At 41.6% G+C, this 17,342-nt stretch overlaps 1 protein-coding gene and 1 long non-coding RNA gene across 2 annotated transcripts; one reads left to right on the top strand and one right to left on the bottom strand.

Annotated features, from left to right (window-relative positions):
- Positions 1–373: 373 nt before the first annotated feature.
- LOC122160182 lies at positions 374–17,342 on the bottom strand. The gene is made up of 4 exons (XR_006168744.1): positions 17,309–17,342; positions 16,927–17,136; positions 3,323–3,403; positions 374–1,346 (listed from the first exon to the last, which is right to left on the bottom strand). It is a non-coding gene; the product is annotated as an uncharacterized LOC122160182 (long non-coding RNA).
- Positions 4,436–6,494, top strand: LOC122160181 (dual specificity protein phosphatase 13-like). The gene is made up of 3 exons (XM_042818477.1): positions 4,436–4,596; positions 4,903–5,120; positions 6,295–6,494. Exons 1-3 carry the CDS (start codon positions 4,436–4,438, stop codon positions 6,492–6,494), a joined length of 579 nt encoding a protein of 192 aa, XP_042674411.1.

Below are 17,342 nucleotides of genomic sequence, written 5' to 3'. Positions count from 1 at the left end.
GCGGTTGGTGGTGTGTTTCCTAGCGGACGCCCCACAGCCCATCTGAGAACAGCCGCAGAGAAGCAGGGGTTGTTGCTCATCGAGATGGCAGCAGAACCTGTCCGAACTGTGGTGGGGGTACAGCATACTCTATGGAAATACAGCGTCGTTTGTTTTTCCCAGTACTGGCTATTTGGCCATCATTTGGAGTACGTTGGTACAACCTGGATGGGGGAAAGCTGGGGGAGTTTCTCACGCTGAACAGAATTGTCTCTAATTTTATTAAACTTACGGACACAGAGTTAACCACACATCACTTAAAAAAAACTGCAATAAAACAAAACCCACCAACAACAAAAACGTGCATTGCCAGGACAATACCCCTGTCCCTCATTCAAAGCATGCATGTAGAAAAAAATAGCAGAGCCCTTATAAAGCTCTGTTTCCATGTCACACCATTACAAAACATTCCTCTCTTCAGTTGTGCCATTATTCTTTTTGATGGCTGTAGAAAAAAAAAATACAAATCTGAATGCCAGCAGCAGGCTGATAGCACGCAGTCATCTGTCCAAGGTGAATCCCCAGGCGGGCAGGACAAGTGGCTGATGGAACCTCCAGGCAACTCCGGTGCTCCACAGCCTATAAATAATACAAATGGAGGGGATTGTAGGGGGCAGACAAATTAGACCCAAGTGACTGCAGAAATACATTTATTTTGTCTATCAGCTGACATTTAGCTTTCAGCCTTTTGCAGCATCATCATGCAGTCTGAAGAACATTCAGAAATTTCTGTATTGATGTAATTATAGTGAGGTCCCATAGAAGTCTCCTGAATTGTTGCTCCCTTTGAAATAAAAAACACCGTCGCCAGTGTCACTCCATTAAGTTAATGAGGTAAGCCTTTCAGAGAATTTAGTCTTGTTCTCTTTCTTCAGAGGAAAAAGGGGTCTTTTGCAATCCTGATGCACATGCAACTACAGTGAAACAAACAAAGGAAATTTTGCATTTCAAAATGCTTTACAGCAACATCAAGTTGACGAGTCAATGGGCAGCCTGGTGCAGCTAGACAGGACTGTATGCTCAGTTGTAATGGAGTGTGTCTATTCCACATAGATGAAACTGGACAGGCAGAATAGAAACCACCCTGCTCATTATTCATGCGCCAATGCTGGTTTGAAGGTGCTTATCTGAGCAGTCTGTTCCATCCAGCTTTTATATTTTACACCATACAAAGCATAGCTTCCCAAAGAAGTGCTGGAGTTAGAGGTGACCTCCCACTTTCTTTGCCAAGATCTGGTTGCTTCTGCAGGCAGCGCAGGAATTAAGGGCTGTTTCAGTCCTCACAATGGTCCCCTTTTTTCCTTCACCTGCATCAGATGAAAAACTGAAAAGTCCAAACATGCCAGTGACAAACTGTACTGCATAAAGGTATGATCTGGGAAATAAGCGAAAATGCAGCAGACCTGAAGATAACCTGTTAATAAGCAATTTTGCTTACTCCATACCCAGCTCATTTGCAATAAGAAATGAAAAATTAGAAGCCTAAAGCTTCTTATCCCAGTTCCCTACACTGTTGATTACAAGACCAGCATGAACCTACAGCCATGCAACTCCCTGAATTCAGACTCCAGGTTTAAAGTTGGAAAATGATCTCTGTGTGTACATATATCTTAAGTACACAGGACCCAAAGATATCAGCAACAGATGTTCATGCAGTAAGTCCCTGGTCAAGAGTGCTGTGTCAGCCATAAAAGTTGAAGAGAGAGATGTATGCAGGCTGGCCTTGCCTTGCAGGGATTACCCTGTGCTTGGCTGCTGGCCTGGTCTGCATCAGCCCTGTGGCATCCGCAGCAAAGGAGAGAGCCCTGCCCCATCTATCTGAAATAGTCACTGCCAGTGCCATTTTTCTTCCACTGAGTTTCAATGCCTAACTGATAGTTCCAAAATGACCAAATATCTGTTGAGACACTGTACTTCAAAACTGGTAACTACTTTTCTTTGCTAGCACTCGATGCTTTTTAAAGAGTGAATTATCTAGATACGTGCTTTAATTAGCAGAAATTTCCAATAAACCTCATTCTATCACTATGAGTTATGTCACCCCATGCTATGTTGATCTCAGTTTGACAGGCAGTGCCAATGCCTATATGTCAGTCTGAGAATTTATGACAAACGATGTGCTATTGAAATTTTTAGAACTACTGCAGATTGCCAAGAAAAAAATCTTTAGAATATTTAATTATACTGGGTTCATCTTCAGATTGAAAATTATTTATTCAGTTTACACAGTTACATTGATCCAATATTCAGGATGATATTTAATCACAAAAAGAAAGGAAATTTTTATTGAAATTTCCCAACCAGTTCCAATTGCAATTTATTATGAGGAAAGGAAAAAGATGTACGAATGTAATGCTGTTTTTCTTTTCAGTCTTTGTCATTAAATAATAGTGTTCACTTTCAATCATTTGAAATAATCAATCTCCAATAAATGTCAAGACCATATGCAGGAAATGGAGGCCTCAAATATAGAGAGAATGAACTGCTTAGGAAAATTCTCCTCCAGCAAAGAATACAGAAAAGAATAAGGAAGGACCTTTAACTAGAAGTGCTACTTGATCTACATCACTTTTTTTTTCTTCTTTTTGGAGATCTCTTCTCTCTACAGACCAAATCTTGCCATATCATGTTTGTGATCTCAGTATGTGTGTTGAAACACATCAAATCAGTTATGTGAACTTTCAAGCATCTGTTTTCTCTTTAACTTTCTTATTCACACCATGGAAGAAAAATGAACTGAATTGCTAAGTACTAATCAACTTATTTTTTAAAGCAGAAGATGAACTTTTCAGAGCAAAAGCCAAGAAAGTGAACACTATGTGCTAAAGCAGACAAAATTTGCCATGGATTACAGGCACATTAGTGTTGTAGAACACCAGAAAATCCTGTCTCACTTAGAATTGAACTAAATGTACCACAACTCAATTAGTTGAATTCTTCTTCAACAATTAACCATTCCAAAACACAAATCCTGAAAGCAGGCACAGGAGGGAGAGTAGCTGATCCTTTGAAAGTGGAGGTGGGTGTACCTATACAGCCAGGTTTGTTTATGCTAGCCGAGCTTCTGTGCTGATGCATTTTCACCGTAAATCTTTTTCTTCTTTCAAATAGGTGAAAAGATTCTGATCCCAGTTTTCATGGGAGAGACAAAGTTGCCACAGGTTGGCATTAAGTTGGGTTGACAGGAACAGTTAAAATAGAAAAGTATCCATGAGCACCCTGGTTTGACCAGCACACGTTTTCCTGGCAATGCCGTGCTGCGTGCTCATACAGCCCTCCTTACCTGCTACCAAGATTCATGGTTGCTACCTCTTACATTATTAGCCAGGGAATGTTTGATCCTGATCACTGCACCGAACACTACCTACAAAGTAATCAGAAAAGCATAGTCCACCAATTAAAAGTATGCCTTCTTCAGGTGCTACTAATCATGCATTAATTTCAGCTGGAACAGAAGCTATTTTTAACATCACACATAATTGCAAATGTTTGGGTTAGAGTTGTCTGCTGTCCTAACAGGTACCTTGGTACCTTGGAAAGCCCCTGCTGCAGATAAAGCTAGCTTCTCTCTTATTGAGAGTCTTCATGCTTGTTGCTTTTTACATCCACCCTGAGTAGCTTTAAAAGGGCCACAAAGGAAGTAAAGCTGTGGAAAACCAAGGCTACCTAGGCAAAAGTTTACACCTGGAGGGAAAATCCCACCAAAACTTCTTCAACAGTGGAAGAGAGCAAGTGTATTGTAGTAACAGACTGGAGGAAGCAGTAACTGCAGTAGAAAAGAATAGACGTGTAACATACAGCTAGGTTCATGTTCTTTTACTTGATGGAAAAAAAAAACAAACAGTAGAATCAAGAAATAGACTTCTCTTGGTTATTGATGATAGGCAAGACCTCATAATCTATTTTAGTCTCCTGGTGATTATATAGGTAGAACGTGATGGTGCAGTCCTAGCCCTTTAGCAGTTATACTTTTAAGTACCTCTGACTTACTGTTACTTGCTCTGCATCTTGCATCAGACAAGTTCCCATTTTTCCTTTATCAGGACTTTTATGGCTGTATAATGAACAGTCAGGCCTCACTAGCTGCCACTGCTGCATTAGGGACATCACTAAGGGCCATCATGACATCCTATGGGCTGGGGGCTGAAGATCTAGGGAGACGAACTGCAGGGAGCAGACTGAAACCAGCAAGGCACAATTAGGTCCAGCATGACAGCCAGCCCTAGGGAGGAGGCTCGAGGATGTTACAGTATGGGGGCAGTGGCGGGAGCTGCTGTCAGCACCTGCTCCAGCCCATCTCCCAGCCACCTTGTGACTGCTGTGGCTGCTGGCGGCACTCCAGTGCCCAGCACACTGCCTCTAGCTGCTGGGAGCAGGTCATTTCCCCAGCTCTCATATGTCTGAGGAGGAAGCATTGAGTCCCTTGGGCTCTCCAGGGCCTGGGACATGCATAGAGGACGTCCCCTCACTTAAGGAGCTGGAGCAGCTCCTGAACACTGGGCGGCCTTCTTGTAACCACGTTGATGAAGTGTGGCCTAATCTCTTCTTGGGAGACCTGTAAGTACAGTTGCACAGAATGACTGAGCTTTAATGCCATTGCTTTACATTATGCTTCTCCAGCATATTAGTGCCCCTTATTGATGTGGCAGTAGGCAGCTCATAGTTTTGCTGATCAATGTCATTTACAGTGCAGACTGCAGTTTCTGAGATAATTTTATGACTGATTTGATACTTGGTTCTCGTTTATTCCTTGGAAACTGTGCACTGGTTTATGTTGAGTAAGAGATGCAATCGCTGTGCTGTTCCTGCCCTGTGAGTATCTCTGTACCAATCTTAATTTGTTTATGTTGGTCTTCCTCTTAGAGTAACAGCTCACAACAGATTTGTTTTGTGGAAGATGGGTGTTACCCACGTTTTGAATGCTGCCCACGGCACAGTGTACAGCCACGGAGGCCAGGACTTCTATGGAGCTACCATTGATTATTATGGTGTGCCAGCACATGACCTCCCCAGCTTTGACATAAGCCAGTTCTTTTTCTCGGCGGCAGAATTTATCCACAAAGCCCTGAACACACCAGGAGGTATAGAATGATCATTGTTCACATTTGTATGTGTGTTGGCAGCCTTTCATAACCAGTCAGGCCCACGAGCTCACTGGTGCACAGGTCAGTACGTAGCCTACTGCCTGTACCTGCATGGCTGTGCAGGTGGATAGCTGCAGCTTGGCTCCAAAACAGCAAGAAAGAGTGAAAAGTTGATGTGAGAGAAGGATGAACAGTGGCTGAGAGAGACAGAGTAGAGAGGAAAGGAGTTAGAAAGAAGAGAGAAATATCAGGAGGGAAAGACCTGTTCACAGAGAAGAATAAAACATGTATCTGATATGGAAGCAGTCTTATCTGGTCTAGTCTTTTGACACCCTCTCGTGGCAACTATATTTGTCATAATAAATGCATAGGAAGATGACAATCCTGATTTCTTCAGCCACCACCCATGTGAAGAGGCCCACACACTGTGAACGATCTTCCTGTGAGAACAAGGCCTGCAGGGCTGTGCTCCCAGTGAGGAGATTCACCTTTACCCAGGGGAATTTACAGTGTGTTGCAGAGGAGACTGAGCGTCTTGGCACTGGTGCTATAAAACACTAATATGCATGTATTACATAAAAGACCGTTCCTTAGCATGAGTAAACTGGCACTGATGGAGCTCTTTCTCACAAAGAGAAATACAGCCACAACAAATCGACTTATTACTTAATGATGCTAGGCCAGTCATCTTTCTTGGTGGCTGATGTGTCAGTGCCATCCTTTCCGGCCAGGCTGCAGCATTCTTCTTCACCTAAGTGAGCCTTTCTGAAAGCACTGGGTCTGGTTTTCCTCTTGCTCACAGTAGAGCAACATCACTGCTTTGGTTTTTAACTAACCAGTGTTTCTGAAATCAGATTGTAACCTCATAACACTGCTCATACAAGTGAATAGAACAATTGCAAATTAGACTTAACAGTTAGCAGTTCATCTCTTTTTGGACTAGGTGATCTTAGTGGTCTTACCCAACCTTAATGATTCTATGATTTCATAATTCTATTCTATGATTCATGTCTATTGGAAGGGTAAAAAATAAATTGTTTGCTGTGTAATCATGACCAAACTGGAGAAGACAGGACAGAGTTGCCTTCTCTTTTAGTTTAAAACTTCATCCACCATACTGCTCCTCTTTTGTGGTTATAATTTGCCTTTCTTCTTCTTTTTTTTAAACTAGCTAAAATTTTGGTACATTGCGCAGTTGGAGTAAGCAGGTCAGCATCTCTAGTCCTAGCATATCTCATGATAAATCACCACCTGCCATTGATTGAAGCCATCAAAACAGTGAAGGAGCATCGATGGATTTCACCCAATCGTGGCTTTCTGAAACACCTGCGAAATTTGGACATTCAGCTACGGCAGAAGAAGGGCTGCTGAAAGGGCAAAACCTTTGCATATGCTTTTCTGAGCTTCAGCTTTGAGAACCACTGTGCGTACACTACTTCCCAGGATCAGTACATATTAAAAAAAATGAAGAAAGCTATGCATCAAAGTAAAACAACAAACAAAACCCAACAGAACTGTCAGTGGGTACATTCTGACAGCTGACTTCCTCCAAGACGAGCACTGCCAGAATCAGTCCCTAAGCACTACCTGCTACAGAGCTGTTGTGCACAGTGTGATCATACCAGAGGGCTCCACTGGAGCTGTGAAGATGGACTGAAGTTGTTCTTGATCTGTGCTAATGCCAGAGGCAAGTTCAATAATTGCATCTAGCAGTGCTGTGTGTTTGAGTCCCCTTTTCTCAGGAGTGTAACAACACCATCTTCTTCAGTTTGGTTACAGTTTTCATGAGAAAAGCTTGTTGCATTGCAGGCCTGGTGATGTGATAAGGACAATTTCTTAGGCCCTTGTGCTCTGCTGCATACACCTTTGTCTTTTATGGATCTCTTAAATATTATGCTGCCACAGAGAACTGTGACATATCAGTGGAATAAACTTCTGCACAGCTCTCTATGTGGTCTCAGGGTCAGCAAACCCACAAGTTTTTTTTATGTAAATATGTTGACAGCAAGGCACTATATATGATGTTGTGTATTGAGGATATTGAAAAAGAAGACAAGATACTTTAAGATACTTTGTAAGCATAAACTCATTAGTTCTGTGTAAGTGGCTTTGAATCATCTCTGTTTTAATCAGGTAGGAAACCTAGGCATTCATCATTACCAGGGAGCTACAGGCATATGTTTTCCTGTGTTTGCAAGCTCTTGCCCACAATAAATGTAGATTGCTCTAATGGCCTTTGGGATGTCAAATCCATGAAAGAAGCTGGTAAAGAGTAATTTCGGCTTCAAGCTAACAAAGCACTTACTTTGCAGCATCCCTCTGCTCCTTTACCCCTCAATCTGCAAGCAGGCTGCTGAGCACCACACTCAGTGACTGCACCTGTGCCCCAGCAACTTGAACCTGAGCAAAGACATTGCCCCCCATTGCCTGTACTCAGTTCCTTACAGCTTCCCAAGTTTAAGCTGAAACATAAGCTGGTCCGACTTATTCCTTCTCAAAGGATTAGTCCAGAACTTGGAAGGAAAAAAGCATCAAAGACTCAGGAAGTCCAATTGTTACTTTCCATCCACCTCTGAATAAGGGTGCTGACTCCTTACTACAGTGTCTTGTCTACATTCCAAATTTCAAAACTTCAATTAAAAATAAGCCTAAAGCCCAGACAGTCAAATCCCCTCCTGCCTAAACACTCTTTATTTGATTCAAATTCATCTTGTATTACTGTTTTCTAAATTCAGCCGGGAACCGAATTAGCTTAAGTCAATAGCTACGCTTAATTGATACAAGTTAGTTTTAAGCTGTTTTGAGGCTGTCACTTCTCCTATCACCAGTTAATCAGTTACTTAAGCAACTTGATTTTTAATACAGGAACAGCATTTGCAATTCATGCTACCATTCTACCTGAAAATTACCTTGTTACTTTGTGGTGAACCATGAAGCAATAATTAAATCTGTTTCTGTCCTTTGCTACTAGTTTGATTTACTGATTAGCTGCCCTTATGAACTTTCTCTACCAGATTGAGTAAATACATTTTTGCATGCTTGTTTGCATTTGAAGCATCAGGTCTCATTATTTCCCTTCTGCTGGAGGAGGCTTGCAAAGATTATTAGAAGGCATAAGTGATGGTGACTTGTGGATTGTAATTCTTCCTTCCCAGACCCCTATTACCCTGAATTCTTGAAGAGGCTCTTGAAGAGATATGGATGCTGATTCTGCCTAGTGGTTATGGGAATGCAGATATCCTATTCTGCCTAGTGGTTATGGGAATGCAACATAAGCATGAAGATCCTTTCAGAAGTTTATTCAACTGTCTATTCAGATTTTCCTAAGTCTTGCCAAGGAGATCCACTGGCAAGAGAAAGAGAAAACTTTGTAATGTAAAAAATGATCAAATAGAAAATTGCATTTAAACCCCACCAGTGCTAACATAATCTTTATACCTCACAAAGCAGCAGAGCAGTGGAGGAAGAGCTGGGTTTGCTTTGAAGTTCTCCATTAGAGATAGGATTTACATGAGTTAACATTTCAATATAATTTATACTTCATTCACATTACAGTAGATTTCAGTCTGGAAGTCTTTTGAAGACATGGCACTGAAAAGTCTGAAATTCACGTGAGTGAAATAAAGCATCTTAATGGCTTTAGGCTGGGCAAAATTAGACACATATGAGAAAGATTGATGGAACCTCCCATCAGGATAATGCTTTGTGTGCCCCTGAACATCTGTCCCACAAAGCCACAGCTGTGAAAGCTGCTCCCGTTGTAGATTAGTACCTGCTCTCTTACGTGCTGTTCATCCTATGAGAGCATTGTTTCACAAGGAGCAGAGTAGTGTTGAGTTGAGCCAAGCCAGTATGGCATCCATGCCACTAATGATATGGCAGTGATTTTGTACAGCAGGACTGGCATACCCCAGTGGATGGAATAAATTGCTTAGGAACTCTTTTTCAAGGGCGCTGGCAAGTCACAGAAGTGTTTTAAATCTGCGAAGGTAGTGTTGCCTATATTTCCTGTCTGCCTGCATTGCTCCTTTATATTCTGTGCACCGTTGGCTCCCGCTCCACGCAGGGAAAAGGATTCCCATCAACATACATAAAAGTAGTAAAATTAGTCCTGTAACCTCTTGAAACAGAAAACACTATCTGCTGTGGCTTGATAGGAAGAAAAGAGACCTTCTCCCTGGTCCATAGTGATGGGATGTGACATTAGTACTTCCCCTTTTCTACTGTCAGCAGAAAAAAATTGCATTTTGAATTTTGGTTTGGAGAGTTATGCTGAGGATCGCAAACAAATGAAAAATACTGCCTCGCCAGCAGCACTTTGTTTGGAATATGCACATGTCAACAGGGGATGTACGATGAGGAAAACTGAAGGTGCTGAAAGGTGCTCCTCATTGAGAGAGGGCCCCAGTCTGGAAGATGTTTAGATTCCTGAATGCAAGCTCAGTGCCTGCTGAACTAACCTGAGCATGCAGGCTCACCCATAGGGATCTCCTTACCCAAGATCCCACAGGTACTGTCAGTGTTTCATCCTCTTGAGACAAACAGGCACACAGGCCTTCCTGCCTAGGCTGGCCTTTCCTCAATATGGTCATATGTATATATATATATATATATATGGTATATATATATATGGTATATATGGTATATATATATATATATATATATGTATGTATGTATATATATATATACATATTTAGTATATACATATACATATTTAGTATTTTTCTAAAGAATGCACTTGACAAAATCCACAGCAAGGTTACCCAGGATGCTGCAGGACGTAGAAGTTTACAAACATTAGAGGACTAATGGGAAAAATTGTAGAGCAGAAATTTGCTCAGGGTTATGAAATACACAGAAACTCCAATGAGACCTGGAAGCTCATGAGCTGGAGGCTGGGAGAGCATTAGAAAGTGGTGTATCTCACACTTGTGCAGTCTCATTTTCTGTCTGCATCAGCTTACAGCCACAGGCAGACACAAGGACAGTGAATTCAATGGGTCTGTGTGGAGGCCCATAACAGCTGCTGCTCTCATGGCCTTTATTTTGAACTCGCCTCTAACAGGAGCCATCCCATTTCCCAATGGTTTATTATTAGAACTGGATCACATGAGACACTGGAGACTGTGTCTCCACTGCACTGACCAACATTTTTTTCTGTGGCGAGAACTCTGTGCTGGCAAGCACAGCAATACTGCTTCTGTGGGAAGTTGTGGGGGTGGTTATTTTTTGGTAAAACTTTGACTTAAAGCAGAACTTTTATTTCTGTGGGTGCTCCTGTTCACAGGGGAGGCAGCACTCAGCCCGCTGGGGGACCTGTCAAAGTGCATGTCACTTCTAGGGACAGCCACCTGTTGGGGACCATCAAGTGAAGAGAATGCTCCAGCAACAGCACCCCATGTGTGGCTACCGATGGGCCACTGCCTGGGGATGGTCAGACAGCCAGCCAGGAATGCAGCGAGTCCAGTGTTCCTGCAGTCCAAAAACTGCAAGGTGGAATCAAAGCACGTGGGTGAAGAGCAGCCTGAGCTCTACACAGGCTGTATGTAAGTGCTATTTGAGGCTGAAGGGCTAGGAAATGCAGCTCTCATTAACACATGCTGTCCAACTATTTAGTTAGCGCTGTTAAGCTTAGTTGCCTTAAAATAGCCTAAGCATAGAAGAAAGCAAAGGGACTGCTCATTAAAGGAAAAACAAAACACATTACAATGAATTAAAAAGAGAATAAAATTCTCTTTAATAATTTCCATAAATTAAAAATTATAGATTAAAAAAAGATTTCCTAAATGCTGCAATGTGTAACACATAGACCTCAAAGACTAAAAATTTTAAAAAATAAAATAATGAATGGTGGGAAGAAATGTATAGATAACAACAGTGTGTACATGTAGTAAGTAAGAGATGAACTTTCAGCTAACAGGAGTAAAAACATAGAGGTTTGCTAATGCAACAGTTCATCTACAACAGGGAAGTTACAAAGAATCAAAGCCTACAATCAGCAAAACTGCAATTTGTTCATACTATCAATGGAGTTTTCTTTATTCTGCCAGCTTCTTTATTCTAACATCAATAAGATCAACAACGTTTAAGATTAACAACATTTCAGAGTTAGGTTTCATGGCATCTTCTGGAAGTGTGGAAGAGAGAGGATTTGGAATTAGGGCACAACCCAGCGCTAAGCAAAGTCAACAAGCAGGGATTGTTTCTGTACTGCCATCACTGTGCCACAGCTCATACCAAAAAACCCAAAAGCAGAAACAAAAGCTGTCACTGCTCGTTTCTGTGGAACCAGCTATGTGCAGTTTCTCAGGAGCTGGATTAAATATCAGTCTAGAATTAAAGCTGTATTCCTTAAGGCATACTTTTCCTGATGGTTTTATCAGATATATGATAGTCAGCCTCTTTAAATGAGTTAAATATAATTCATCGTACACCGTGCACTATAACACATTATGTACTCTTCACTATAAGAAATAAATAAATAGTGAAGTAGGAATGGCTGACTTTGCACGGCGTCTTTTATCCTGGAGGACTTTGAAGTGGTTAATAAATTGATTATTAAGTATGTATCTGTCTGTTAGCCATTGCTGGCACACCGGGCCAAGTCCCTTCAGGTTGAAAGGTGAAATATTTTTAAAAATGATACGCAATAAATAACTCTGGGCCCAAGATGTAAAACGTCCTGCAGAAATTCAGCTTCACACTGAATTTTAAGCAGGCAGCTTTATCAGCTGGAGCTTAATCAGATTAGCAAGACTAATACTACGCCAGCAAAGGAAAGCCACACAGTTGCACCCTGAGGCAAAATGGTTGCTAAAACCTGAGCAACAATCACACCTCAAGACCAGCTGTAGGATGACCTGAGCTACCCTGTGGACTGAATTTTTGCAAGGTGTTTGGGCCGCTGACTGTAGTCAAATGGAGCCTGTATACCTGTAAATTTACAAGAAGTTCCAGACAGGAAAGTGTACATTTTCTGCAGAAATCACAACCTTTTACCTTTCTTTCATTACTTTACTGTTTCTTACATGAGTCTCAAAATGTAGATGCTGGGGTCTGCAGACAGTAACGTTATGAGGTAATAGGAAACACTGAGTGGCCTTCTGTCATGAGCCTTCATACACGATTCTCTGCAGCTTTGTAGTCCATAACAAGGAAGGCCAGAGGAGGCTTGGTGTCACTGACTGCTACACATTGCATGGGGAAGCAAAGGGGACTGAATGTTCTGTGGCTAGGAAAGTCATCGTTATGGAATACCTGCAGAGGACTTTCACCTTGGTATGCATTTCTGTACAACCTCAGAGTACATTCACAAGGCCTAATGGTTAGTTCCTCCCCTGATTAACCATTGCTCCAACACAGCAATTTCATTAAGCGATCACAGATTACTTCGGAAGCATTAACTAAACTTCACTGAACCACTTGGATAAGTCTGACTACCTACTTACAGATATTGTCTCCATGGCAGGAGAGAGCACAGCAGTGTCCTGAAAGATAGCAAGTAATGCACGTAACTATAACTGTGCCCAAATCAATGGCAAAGATGACACATGGGCTACTGTAATCACCAGAGGGTGTCTTCTGAAACGAGAGAAGAAAGCAACTATAAATGGGAAAGATGCTGTATTTTAGTGAATGGAAAGAAAGGCACTGAGATTTCAGTTGAAAAACGCAGATTTAAATATAAATATATATATATATAATTTATTTTTTTTTTTTCTAAAGGTTGTGGGTTTTTTGTTTGTTTTTTTTTAATTGGTATGTAAGAATGCACAGCATGTATAATGTTACTTTCTGGTTTGAAAAGGAGCCAAAAGCTGCAAACAGCCATAATAGACATGCCAGTTGGCCATTTACAAAGCCTAGTGCCATATGTTTCCCCTCTTTTTCTGGACTCACATCTCTTATATCAAAAAGTGGTTCTTGCATTATGAAAGGGATGAATGTAATATCCTGAAGGATACTTTATCTCAGCTGCCATAAATTGGATCTTGGAAAGTTGAGATGCAAGTGAGGCAGAAGTACCAACTAATGCAATTGGCACTATACAATGCAGCCAGGAGCAGCACAGCATACACTCATTCCTATTCTGCAGGAAAATCTTGCTTCCTTGTATTCTTGGAAAAGGCAGATCTGCTCCCCTTGGGCTGGCTTAACTTCTGTCATTTTCCTCAAGGCTATGCTATTCAAAGAGTTTGCCATTACTGAGCAATTCATCAAGCTGAGGGTTCCCGAAACAGCTGCGAGATTTAGATATTGAACAGAGATACAGTATATGCTTATGTAAATTCTTATGAAATATAAGATCAAAGTGATGGGATGTAATGTTGGACAATCTAAATATGAGATAAAGATCAAAGGAATGTGACATAAAGCTCTGCTAACAAACCTGTTTCCCATCTTTTAGGGGACAGTGGGGTTTTGCAGTTACTCCTTACTAATTTGGTTAAATGAAAGAAAAACTGTGCTCAAATACGTTCCCATTTCATTGGCCACTCCATTCATGAAAAGTCATAAGACTTGACTTCAGGAGAAAGTTGCTCAATGTTTTAATAGCACTGGGCTTAAAAAGATGGTAATGTGCTTTGCTACACTGGGATCAGCAGAGAAAAAGAGAAACAAATGTGGAATTCCAACATGTACAAGAAGTTACACAGACTAGGGGACAGAAGTTAGACACACTGGGGAAGAGAGGCTTGCCACTCTGCAGACAACTGATGTTCAGCTCCCAGAGGCCTCCCAGAGGCACCTACTTGCCACCATGTTCTCTACCCAGCTCTATCCTAGCCTCACAGACTTTAGACTTACAGAAGCATGTTGCCATAAATAAAATAAAGCTTTCTTTTCATGCTCAGGATCTCCCATCACCACCTACATTCTCTTAACACAAATAGTGCTGTGTCTTCAGTGCTAGTAAACAAATAAAGAATTATTTAATTTTACAGGGATATTTCATAAACAACCCACTCTTTCAGCCCTACTCTGCTTGCCCAGAGCATCTGTCTACTGTCAATGTTTTGCAAAGGAATGGGAACTGCAAAGATAAAATGCTAATCAGATTTCTGAAATGAATACCCAAATTGGCAAGGTGGCAACTCCAGCATCTCAGCAGAGCTATGCAGCATTTGTTCTGAGCTCATTTGCAGCATGTGTGTATTTCTGTGCAAGTTGGGAACATCTGTGGTGGGGGCAAATCAAATCTTGAAGAAACTCCCGCAAAAAAAGCAGGGGTGTAACCCAGGGCTGAATTAGCCCTCCTACTTCCAAACAGTCTACTGGGGACTGTATGGTCTAGGAGGTGTGTATAACTGGCAGGTGCTCAAGTGTCAAAATAGAAGCAGAATCACTGGCGGCATACATCCTGTGCTCCGCGGGCAAGACGCAAACAAGAAAAGCAGTTGAGTTGTTTGGTGCAAAAAGCAGCTTCCAGGATCACTCCAGCCACGGTGCCGTTGTGATCAATCCGCATTGGCAAGTATCAGTTTTCCATATGTGTTTCGCTTAATGCTGGCTGCCTGCGGAGAGCAGCTCGGGCAGGCTGATGCATGCTTGTTATCGCTGGCCTAAATATCTCTGCCTCGTGATATTATGGCACAAAGCAGCTGGACTATTTGAAAATCATTTAAAAAGCACTATAAAATTAGGGCTCCAATGCTCCTATTTTATGACTTTCATGAGCAGCCATTGCCTAGAGAGAAATTATCCTCTTTATTTTCAAGGCTAAAGGTTCTTTTAACATTCATCAAAATCGAAGTGCACCCTTGATAACACATTGAACTGTTACTTATCTAGTACAGCCTCTTTACCTTCTGCATAATATCACATTTGAGATCTCAGTTCTTCATGTACAACTCATTTCACTGTGTCTGCTGTTGTTTTCACCAAATGAATTTGCATAGTTTCAGGAGAGGCTGGCTTATGCCCCAAAACATATTTTTTGCATAATTCTTAATTTATATATTTTTAATTTCTAGAACAATAGCTCTGAATGTTTTTGTTACTGATCCTTCTATAAAAAATGGTCAATTACCTCCTCTGGCAATGACTTTTCACAGACCAATTAAGCACTCTATGGGAAAGGTTTTCAAGGGCATAAATAGTGCTTCGATGCATAGCCTGACATATTCCCTCTTTCTGCCTTCGAAAAATATTTCCCCCACATAAAAAAAGTCCTTGATAATTTTTTGTTCATCTATTGTTTCCACAGACAGCTTCTTTGCTAAACTCAGGAAAATGGTGAGTGAAGCAAAGTAAATCCAAAGAGTAAGGATGGAAATCCATTATTTTTAGAAAAAGAAAGAAGCACAACTATACTGGCCATTCATAAAGCTCAGATTTGAAGGTTTCTGCAGGAGACATCTCATGAAATTCTTGGCCACAAAGGCCGTGAGTGGCCCTGCATACACTCTGTCTTGCAGCTCAGGAAAACCACTGCTTTCCTCCAAGTTGCTTAACCTCTCGTAGGTTTCTGTAAAAGCCCAGTCACTTCATTAGCCAGGCATCAAATACAGACTGAAGATAAATATTTAGAAAGCCATAACCTTAGCTCTCTTCTCAGAATTTGCTTTTCAGCCAGGATTTTATCTTTATTTCCTCTGGGGGTATCAGGCTGCATCTCTGTGCCAAAAGATGGCATGCTTTCAGATCTCTGCAAACAGGGAAGGCTGCTGCTATTAGGGCATGCTGAGAAAGTGTGTAGCCATGCAGAGGAGCTGTGAAGTCAAGGCACAGTATCCTGTGATGAGGAACTGTCACCAGCCAGACGGCAGCCTGGGTGTGTGCAAAGAGAGCCGTGCCACTGCGCCAACACCTCTACTAGCAGAGTCAGATGGAATATTTAACTGGTCATCAACCAGTTTTCCGTTCACCAACTGGATGCTTAAGCTAACAAAGGGATGAGATGGAGTTATGTGGTAATCACAGTCATTTAGGACCTTAGGATGACACAGCAAACTGGAGTCATGAATAGCAGACCCTCATACAGTCTGCTGTCACTATGGGTGTAGAAAGTGGGGCAGACATTTAGTAAGCTCTAATAAGAAGGCATGTCATCTCTGCAGCTAACATTTGAGTTCCAACAGTCAGCAAGCCACTAGTAACCTTCCTCCATCTGATGGTGCCACAAAAAGGGAAAAGGACCCAGGTGAGCATTTCAGGCCAGATTTGACCTTTTGGGTGAATCATGATGTAGCACTCCAGGCATCACAGTTCTTACCTGTGGCAATGATCAAACAATGGACAGGGGAGGAGCAGCAATCCAGCACCACAATCATGTCTGTCTTGGTTCTGCAAGAGCTTCTGACCTTCTGAGCTCATTTGTGTGAGTGCTTTTTCCCTCTCAGGTGTATAGCCCTTACTCAGCAGAAATCTTTGCAAAATCCTTTAACCCAGGGCTTTCAAATTCCTTGACAGCCCTGAATTTGCCTTTGTTTTAGGGATGAACTACCTGTACTGAACTGTTTCTCAATGTTATCTTCACTCAAAAAAAGAGAAAGAGAGAAAGAGAAAAAGAGAGAGAGAAAGAGGAAGGAAGGGAGGAAGGGAGGAAGGGAGGAAGGCAGGAAGGCAGGAAAGAAGGAAGGAAGGAAGGAAGGAAGGAAGGAAGGAAGGAAAAGACAAAAAAAAAAAAAAAGCCAAAAAAAAAAAACAAAAATGCGAATTAGCATTTAATATAAAGTCTTCAATCCTAAAAGGTCAGAGAGGGTTTTCTTTTCAAGCACAGAGATACCCATAGAATGTTGTTTCCCCAAATACGTACTTGCCTACTAAAACTTCAACATGTAAAGGGTTTGTGCTTGCTCACCTCAATTCCAGAACAGGATTTAGCATATCCTTGAGATGCTTTGGCAAAAATGATCAGTTGGTGAAAGTACAGCAAAAGGACCTGGGATGCAGGGTGTTCTGGATGAGGCAGCTTCAAAGGCATCCCACAATCTATTAAACTTACTCACTTTCAGGAAGGCTTAATCCACTTCCAAATAGCAGGGGGTACCCAGTACCCCTGGGTGGGCAGCTGAAAGGCAATAGAAATCCTTGTAAGCTGACAGTGTGCTTATGGTGTCACCAGCAGTGCCAGTTGCCATCACTTGTTTTTCTCACAAGATGAAGGTTATTCTGCTGCTAACCACAGAACCAACCTGAGACCAAAGTCTTTTTGACTAATAGAATAATATGAAGAACACTACCTTAAAAAGCCAAGCAGGACCAGAATCCCAAGAG

Source organism: Centrocercus urophasianus, unplaced genomic scaffold (assembly GCF_019232065.1).
Source record: "Centrocercus urophasianus isolate 14NV4802_14NV808 unplaced genomic scaffold, USGS_Curo_1.0 seq_17, whole genome shotgun sequence".
In the NCBI taxonomy this organism is placed as follows: domain Eukaryota; kingdom Metazoa; phylum Chordata; class Aves; order Galliformes; family Phasianidae; genus Centrocercus; species Centrocercus urophasianus.
This window is presented reverse-complemented; position numbering and strand designations above follow the sequence as displayed.